This window comes from Phyllostomus discolor, chromosome 8 (assembly GCF_004126475.2).
Source record: "Phyllostomus discolor isolate MPI-MPIP mPhyDis1 chromosome 8, mPhyDis1.pri.v3, whole genome shotgun sequence".
In the NCBI taxonomy this organism is placed as follows: domain Eukaryota; kingdom Metazoa; phylum Chordata; class Mammalia; order Chiroptera; family Phyllostomidae; genus Phyllostomus; species Phyllostomus discolor.
Window position 1 is genome coordinate 46,588,849 of NC_040910.2, and position 9,906 is coordinate 46,598,754.

At 40.7% G+C, this 9,906-nt stretch overlaps 1 protein-coding gene across 2 annotated transcripts in view; it reads left to right on the forward strand.

Annotated features, from left to right (window-relative positions):
- Positions 1-2,692, forward strand: part of LOC114503710 (olfactory receptor 7A17-like) — a 158,512-nt gene extending 155,820 nt beyond the window's left edge. For both annotated transcript variants that reach the window (XM_028521346.2, XM_036032459.1), the window contains exon 2: positions 844-2,692. In XM_028521346.2, coding sequence (XP_028377147.1) covers positions 852-1,784 — 933 coding nt within the window. In that variant the 5' untranslated portion in view covers positions 844-851 and the 3' untranslated portion in view covers positions 1,785-2,692. The remainder of the gene's footprint in view (positions 1-843) is intronic.
- Positions 2,693-9,906: the final 7,214 nt, after the last annotated feature.

The window sequence follows — 9,906 nt, forward strand, 5'->3', positions numbered from 1 at the left end:
TATACTCCAAAATGTGTCCTTTAACAACAGAAGCCAGACTATTAACCAACCTATGAAAGAAAATAAAAAGGAGATCTCTTACTATTTACAAGATTTTTGGAAATAAAGTTAATGAACGCAGGGAACCCCATATAAGCAAGGGATTCTTCTTGTCTCTGAGTTTCAGCAGCATCAGGGAGGCCACCTCACTCCCCCTCATTTTCTGACACCATTGCTCTGCTCTTCCTCCTTCTGCTCCCTGTGCTCAGTCCTGTCTGAGTCCTGAATGTCTGAAACAAGTGTCATCTCTGGGCATTTGCATTGATTCTTTCCCCACACACCGCTCAATTTTTCGTGTGTCACACTCTGTCTACCCTGAGGTCCCTACTCAGGTGTCACCTTATTTGCAGGGATACATGAAAGCATATAAAATATGCTTAAAAGGCTTAAAAATAAATAAAATGCCCCCATCCACTCTGTTATCCCTACTTTCTTTTTCTTCACCTGACACCATCTAACATGGTGTATGATGTATATAGTATATTCTTTCACTATCATTATATTCTAAAGATTTTTCTCTCAGCATCCTATACCCTTTCCTTAGAGATGTGGAATATCAATGACTATTCCTCAAGTACATGAAAGCATTTCTCATTAAAACTGTGTAACACATGACTAACTGGGAAAATGGTCTGAGGACAGAAATTCCTAATCAGAGATGTTGGGGGCTGCCTTAAAGGTTATGATATGTACCAAAATTGGTATTGATTACTTTACTGCAAAATATGGTTGTAGCTTTTCAACTATGCTAGCATGATTGCCATTTGTATAAAAACTAATCGTGCCACATTTTTTTCCTACTAGTCACCTCCATGGTACGAGGCAATAATACCCCAATTTCAGAATTTCTTCTCCTGGGACTATCAGAGGAACCAGAACTACAGCCCATCCTATTTGGGCTGTTCCTCTGCATGTACCTGATCACTGTGTTGGGAAACCTGCTCATCATCCTGGCTGTCAGCTCAGACTCCCACCTCCACACACCCATGTACTTCTTCCTCTCCAACCTGTCCTTGGTAGACATCTGTTTCACCTCTACCACCATCCCAAAGATGCTGCTGAACATCCAGACACAGAGCAAAACCATCACCTATGCAGGTTGCATAACCCAGATGTATTTTTTTACATTATTTGGAGGTTGGGACCACTTCCTTCTGACCGTGATGGCCTATGACCGATATGTGGCCATCTGTCACCCCCTGCACTACACGGTCATCATGAGCTCCTGGCTCTGTGGACTGCTGGTTCTGGTGTCATGGATCATAAGTTCTCTGAATTCCCTGTTACATAGTTTAATGTTGTTGAGACTGTCCTTCAGGGAAGACTTGGAAATCCCCCACTTTTTTTGTGAAGTTAAGCAGATGATCCAATTTGCCTGTTCTGACACCTTTCTTAATGACATGGCGATGTATTTGGCCACTGGACTACTAGCTGGTGGTCCCTTGGCTGGGATCCTTTACTCTTATTCTAAGATCGTGTCCTCCATACGAGCAATCCCATCAGCTCAGGGGAAGTACAAAGCATTTTCCACCTGCGTGTCTCATCTCTCAGTTGTCTCCTTATTTTATGGCGCGGTCCTAGGCGTGAACTTCAGCTCTGCTGGTACTCACAGCTCACAGTCAATTGCAGTCACCTCAGTGATGTACACTGTGGTCACACCCATGCTGAACCCCTTCATCTACAGCCTCAGGAACAAAGACATAAAGGGATCTCTGAAAAGAGTTTTGGGGATGGCAGGTAAATGAGGGACAATTGCTCTGATGTTCAAAATGTGACATTGATTGCAAGCTCAGTGTCTCAGAACCAGAAGCTGTTACTGATCCCGAGGGATAGACTGGTTTCTTCTCTGTATTTCCTGGCATGTCCATTTCCTTCTATTTATGTTCTCTAACAATTTAAGTAACTAACTTGCTAAGCTTCTGTAAAATAGGTTGACAGTTTTACCTTTGACCATTAACATTATGAAAGTCTTTCTCAATCCTGGATCAGAAGTATTTGGAATTTTCCATATCTTTCATGGGAAATCTTGGATTTGTCTAAAATAATTTCTTCTCAAATGATATATATCATGCCAAGAAATTTTCCCCTAGTTTATCTGAAAGTATTATCAGAGCTGTATTACTCAGATGGACAAAACTACACTTGGCATCTAAGGACATTCATCTCATTGTACAGGAAAATATGAAAGCAGTTTTCACTTTGCGTCTGTTATTGATTTTTATATCACTAACTTAAGTACTCTTCATAATAATGTAGAGTTTAAATGCTGTTCCATTTAAGTCTCAGCCTATTGAAATTGCAGGTATTCACTCTAAATGCCTGGCACAGTCACCTAGGCCCTGAGTTCTTGTGACACCAACACGAGCCAACATTGTGGCTGGATCATGCTTCTCAGTTATTATGATTGCATGACACTTCTCAGCCAAACCATCAGAGAACCTGGTAAAAGATTACTCAGATATTGAAGGGTATACAGAGTGCTTAAGGCCCACATGTGAGGTCATGGGAGAGGAGGTAAAGAAGAGAAAGATAGAGAGAGGACATTACTGTGGGCTCTGCATTTATTCAGGTCTGAGGGCAGGATGGATAGAATTTCAAAGCTTCAGTCTTTATTGGTGAATTTAAAACTTAAGAGCAGGTGTCAGGGTGTGAAAGGTGAACAGTGGGTCACTGGCAAGGTCAGTTATCTAAGTTCTCCAGGGCTTTCCTTAGAGGGGGCCTTCACAGGAGAGCAGGCCAGGATGCTTAGCTAGCAGCTGTCTCAGAGAGCTGGCCACATGTTTCTTCAGCATTGTTATCTTTGAAGTCAAAGCCTTGGAATTCAAAAGTTTTGTGTCAGGCACTTAGACTACAAACATGCCACTCTGCTTCATAGCTGCTCTCCTGCTTTTATTGTCTTATTCAACTCAGTGTCCCAATGCCCACTGAAGGCACTAACAGAAATTGACCATCACATACATACCTATAGTGAAGTTTCCATGGACAGAAAATTTTAATTGATTAACCTAACATGGTTTGAGTGTCAGAGATGACCTGAAGTATGATGAGACAAAATTGTTAATCACTAAATTAGTAATTAGAATTTAGTAATCACTAAATTCATTACTGTGCAAAGTATTGCTTTTCCTTGCTGTACTCATGGAAGTATGGAAGATTGATGCCCATTTATAAGGAGCTTGCTCCATTGTGATATGTGGTTGGTTAGTGTATTTTACCTCTTTAATGATTTCTGTTTCTTTCCCTGCTTGAAAATTCCAGTGCTCCTACAATTATGACTCCTCTATGACTCTAAGCAAAACATTTCTTCTTTTCTAAATTTTGTCTCAACCACTAAAGGAACAATAAATGTAAAGTATCCAGATTATCTATTGTATGTCTCTCTCATGCTCAGGTATCTCTTTTCATAATTAAAAATGACTCACAGGAGAGTCTGAATCCCTTCCTGGTCATGTGATTCAGGATCACCAGGTTTTCTGCACAAATGGTCATGAGCTTGCAACCTCTTGGAGACTCCTGGAAGGGAACCTCAACACAGTCACCTGTGAGGACAGTTATCTGTAATGAACTTGAATAACAAAATAATCACAAAGGCTGGCCAAAATATCAGAACGTATGCCAAATATAAGAAACACAATTATTATAAGTGCTGTTTGCCTTATTATTATATCAGTTATTTCTGCATAACAAGCATCCTAAATAGAATGGTTTGTTATAACATTTTTATTATTGAATGGGATTATATGATGGAAGTTGTTCTGATCTTTGCTCAGATCTCCTGAGTCTGCCTCAGCTGTGAGTCTCTGCATTGTGTGTCTATGGCTCATCCTTGATGTTGTGTGAGGCTGTAGTGCACGCCTGTCTTGAACCACTTTATGTCCATTTAGCTGTATATGTAAATTAAACATCTGTTTACAAAAAAATGAATTTATCAAATGTAATAGCCTTAATTTAATCCTACTATTTTTACCCATATACCACACTTTGCTTTCTACCCATTAGAAGACATACCTCCAACACCTGATAAAATGTGACTCGGGTACTGTGTTCTTGATGTTACCATGAAATGAGACTTTTTAATATAATTTATTAGCATATAATGACATAATATAAAGTGCACATATTTAAAATATAGAATTTGCTATTTTAAAGGGGCCATACAAAAATTAAGAATACATACTGCATGGGTCCATATACATATAATTTCAAAAGGTATTCAAAACACTAATTCAAAAGACTACATGCACACTTATGTTCATTGCAGCATTGTTTACAATAGCCAAGATTTGTAAGCAACCCAAGTGTCCATCAGTAGATGAGTGGATAAAAAGGCTAATGGTAACCCTGGCTGGCGTGGCTCAGTGGATTGAGCACGGGCTGGGAACCAAAGTGTCCCAGGTTCGATTCCCAGCTGGGGTACATTCCTGGGTTGCAGGCCATAACCCCCAGCAACCGCACATTGATGTTTCTCTCTCTCTCTCTCTCTCTCTCTCTCTCTCTCTCTCTCTCTCTCTCCCTTCCCTCTCTAAAATGAATAAATTTTAAAAAATCTTTAAAAAATTTTTTTAAAAAAGGCTAATGGTGTGGGGATTGACTGTGGGAGCAGAGGTGGGCTTGGAAGAGGAGCGAAAGGGGGTGTAATTGTAATAACTGTAATAGAATAAACAACAATAAAAATGCATTGTTGATTCGGGATCTAACATGGCAGCTTTACTATAGGCAGCGTTTTTCTCGGCTTCTGTGAAGCGGAGAGAAACTCGCGGATTGGTGGAGAAACGGAGCAAGTGGACTTGGTTACCAAATCACTTTTGAAAGCAGGACATCAAAAATTATTGCAATCACTGGAAAACCAGACGGTAAGAAGTCTACTACAGGACGGAGGGGGCCTAGGGATCAGCGCGGGGTCTAGGGGTGTGCAGACCCCAGGCCCGCCCGGGGTGCTCCGGGGTCTGCCCCAGGGCGCCCGGGAGAGAGAAGTCGCTGCTCCCTCCCCGGAATACTGGGGGTGAGCAACTCCAGGGGAGAACGTTGCTAAAAGGAACAGATTGGACAGTGGACTGGGAAAAAAGATCCCAGGGATGGTGAACACCCGCCCAGAGGCCTGGGAGGAGTCAGGGACACTAGCCGACAGGACCTGGGGCAGCCTGAAAGGGCGCCTGTAACCCTAGTCCGGTTTGGTGGAGAGCACAGAGCCGGGCCGCGCTCCGGGCCGCTCTCCGCTCCACTCGCGCCCCATAGGGAGGACTGAATCTTGCGCTGCAATCCGTGGCACTTGGTGCGTTTCTACAGTGGTGGTTCAGAGATTTCCAGCCAGCCCGACCCGGGAGCAGGGAAAGGCGCCCACACCTGGACGCAGTGCGGTTCGGCGGGGAACATGGAGATGGACACGGCTTGGTGCGCGCCCCGACAGGATGGCTGACTCTCGCGAGCTTTGATGCCAGAAGGGACGCGGCAAGGCACTTAGGGCGATCCTAGACCCCAATTTCAAAAGTTTGGGGGAGGGGAGCGCCTTTTACGATCCCCAGGGAGGGTGCAGTGAATCCAAAAACGTTGCGGGTGCCTCCTGGGATCATAGAACTGGAAACCTGCAGGACCTCGGAGTCCGGAAGAATGTGGGAGTGAGATCCAGAGAGCCGGTGTGTGCGGCAGCGCCCAGGCTTCCTGACAAACCAGCTGAGGTCTGGCTGGGAGAGAGAGAAGGATTTCAAAGGTCCCTCAGCCAGTTGAAGCCAGCAAGATCAGAAAAACTGGTCTGGCCAGTTAGAAACCAACAAGAGGTTTTTTTGTTTTTGTTTTTGTTTTTGTTTTTGTTTTGTTTTTGTTGGTTTCTTTGTCTTTTTTTTTTTTTGGCTTTGTTAGGTTTCTCTGGCTGGTGTTAGTTGATTGATTTTATCTTGTGTGTTACGTGACATTTTATTGTTCAATTTCTATTATTTTTATCTCGCAATCCCTTATGTTTCTCTCCCATCCATCCTAATATTATTCTTTCCACTCCAAATTTATCTATCCTGTACTCCATTTCCTGCTTTTCTTTCCTTTTTTTTTTTTATCTGGCAAGTTACTGTAAATTTGTATTATCCTTTTCTCACTCTTCCAACATTTTTTATTTTAATAATATTTTGGTATTCTTTTTCTTTCTATATAATCTTCTTTGCGTGGCTGGTTATACTGTCATTTGATAGGTTCCCCCTGGTATCTCAGTCACATGGTGTTGAGAACTTACTATCCTTCATCTGTGTTCCTTTAATACACCTCTCAAAGTTCTATAATCTTTATTCTTGTTATCTAGACCTCATCGATTCTGCCACAAGACTGTCACTTTACTATTACTACTAGTAAGACCTAGTCTATACAATTGTAATTGCTTCTCAATACCCCTACCTGATCTCAGCCCACTTTGCAATTTTCGGAACTATACTATTGTGGGGGTTGTCTCTATTCTTTTACTCACAACTCATATATACTAATCTTTAGTCCAATCCTACCGTAGAATCTGACCTCCCACAGCCTCACAGCTTTCTAGATCCAACTAACAATCCTCTCGTCCCCAGTAAGAGTCTTACCTTCTTTCCATCCTTTCTAAAACGTGGATAGTGGGGTGGAGGAACACGGTTAACACTATAAGGAGCCATAGGATAACCCATTGCTTCTCTACTGGCTGCTAAAGTAAATATCATAGTATACTGTCTTGCTACTTTAAATCATTTTGCCTTACTCCTCCAACTGATCACAAAAAAGAATAGGGGGAAGCTGTGAGCACCAGGATATGTGAAGGAGATTGCACCACTGAATCTCACAAATATTCTACCACAGAAGTTCACACCATAATTAAAGGGAATTAGAACAGATCAAATTAACAAACAAGAAGAAAAAAGAAGAAACCCACGGACAATGAGGAAGCAAAGAAACAACCCCAATTGAAGAGAAAGGAGGAAGCCTCAGGAAAAATGCTAAATGAAATAGAGGCAACTCAACTATCAGATAGTGAGTTCAAAACAATGATTACCAGGAAGTGCAATGAACTCACAATGAGCTTTCAGAAATTAGAGGGAAACTACATTAATCTCACTGAAAACTATATAAACATGAAAAAGGAAATAGAAACTCTCAACAAAGGTCAAGAGGAAATGAAGAATACAATTTCTGAACTGAAGAACACAGTAGACGGAGTGAAAAGCAGGCTTGATGAAGCAGAAGATCAGATTAGCGAGCTGGAGGACAAAGTAGAAAACAGCATCCAGAAAGAGCAAGAAAAGGAAAAGAGGCTCAGAAAGATTGAAGAGGGATTAAGAGAAATGCAAGACAATATGAAACGTAATAATATCCGTATAATAGGGATACCAGAAGTAGAAGAAGAAAAACAAGGGATCAAAAACCTAGTTGAACAAGTAATGAAGGAGAACTTCCCTAATTTGATGAGAGAAAAAGTCACACAAATCCAGGAAACACAGAGTCCCAATCAAGAGGAACCCAAAGAGACCCACCCCAAGGCACATCATAATTAAAATGACAAAATTTCAAGACAAAGAGAGAATCTTAAAGGCAGCAAGGGAGAAAAAGGAAGTAACATACAAGGGAGCCCCAATAAGGCTAACAGCTGACTTCTCAATGGAAACACTTCAAGCCAGAAGAGAATGGCAAGAAATACTCCAGGTAATGAGAACCAGAGGGCTGCAACCAAGGCTACTATATCCAGCAAGGCTCTCGATCAAGATAGAAGGCCAAATAAGAAGCTTCCCAGACAAAAGAAGTCTAAAAGAATACACCTCAACCAAACCAGCTCTGCAAGAGATTCTAAAAGGACTGCTTTAAGGAAGAGAGGGAAGAGAGAGAGAGAGAGGAACACATGTACATAAAAGACAATGAATAAGTACCTATCAATAATAACCTTAAACGTAAATGGATTAAATGTGCCAATCAAAAGACATAGAATAGCTGATTGGATAAGAAAAAATAACCCACATATCTGTTGTCTACAAGAGACCACCTCAGGATAAAAGACCTACACAGGCTGAAAGTGAAGGGCTGGAAACAAATCTTTCAAGCAAATGGACAAGAAAAAAAAGCTGGGGTAGCAATACTCATATCAGACAAAATAGATTTCCAAAAAAAGTCCATAAAGAGAGACCCAGAAGGTCACTTCATAATACTCAAGAGAAGAATCCACCAAGACTTAAACATTGTAAATATATATGCACCCAACATAGGAGCACCCAAATACATAAAGAAAATCTTAGAGGACTTCAAGAAAGAAATGGACAGCAACACAATTATAGTGGGAGATTTTAACACCCCACTATCAAAAATGGACAGATCTTCTAAACAAAATATCAACAAAGATATTGTGGCATTGAACAATACCCTTGATGAAATGGACTTTACTGATATATACAGAGCCCTCCACCCAAAAGAAGCTAAATATACATTCTTTTCAAATGTACATGGAATATTCTCAAAGATAGACCACATGATAGGTCACAAAACAAGCCTCAAGAATTTCAAGAAAATTGAGATCATACCAAGCATTTTCTCAGACCACAAGGGACTGAAGCTAGAAACCAATCCCAAGGAAAAAAACCAAAAACACTCAAAATCATGGAGATTAAATAGCATGCTATTAAACAATGAATGGGTCAAGGATGACATTAGGGAAGAAATCAAAAGGTTTCTGGAAACAAATGAAAACGAACTCACAACAACCCAAAACTTATGGGACACAGCCAAGGCAGTCCTGAGAGGGAAGTTCATAGCGATACAGGCCCACCTAAAAAGGTTAGAAACATTCCAAACAAACAACCTAAGCCTGCGTCTACAAGAACTCAGGAACAACAACAAAGGCAGCCCAGAGCAAGTAGAAGGAAGGAAATAACCAAGATCAGAGAAGAATTAAATGACATAGAGACTAAAAGCACAATTCTAAGGATCAATGAATCCAAGAGCTGGTTCTTTGAAAAGATAAACAAAATTGATAAGCCTTTAAGCAGACTCATCAAGAAAAAAAGAGAGAAGACCCAAATAAACACAATCAGAAATGAAAGAGGAGAGATTACAACAGATACCACAGAAATACAAAGGATTGTAAGAAATTACTACAAAGAACTGTATGCCAAGAAATTTGAAAACCTAGGTGAAATGGACAACTTTCTAGAAAAATATAATCTTCCAAAACTCAATGAAAAAGAAGCAGAAAGCCTAAACAGACCAATAACAACAAAAGAAATTGAAGCAGTAATCAAAAAACTCCCAACACACAAAAGCCCTGGGCCAGATGGTTTCACAGGAGAATTCTACAAAGCATTTAAGGAAGAGCTAACCCCTATCCTTCACAGACTATTCCAAAAAATCCAAAAAGATGGGAGTCTCCCAAACTCTTTTTATGAGGCCAACATCATCCTAATTCCAAAACCAGATAAAGACACAACAAAGAAAGAAAACTTCAGGCCAATATCACTGATGAACATTGACGCTAAAATCCTCAACAAAATCCTGGCAAACCGCATCCAACAATACATTAAAAAGATCATACACCATGACCAAGTGGGATTCATTCCAGGGATGCAAGGATGGTTCAATATTTGCAAGTCAGTGAATGTAATACATCACATAAACAAAAGCAAAGCCAAAAACCACATGATCATATGAATAGATGCAGAAAAAGCATTTGACAAGATACAGCACCCATTCATGATAAAAACACTCAGCAAAGTGGGAATGGAGGCAGCATTCCTCAACATAATAAAGGCCATATATGAGAGACCTACAGCCAACATCATACTCAATGGGCAAAAATTAAAATCTTTTCCACTAAGATCAGGAACAAGGCAAGGCTGTCCACTTTCACCACTTCTGTTCAATATAGTACTGGAAGTT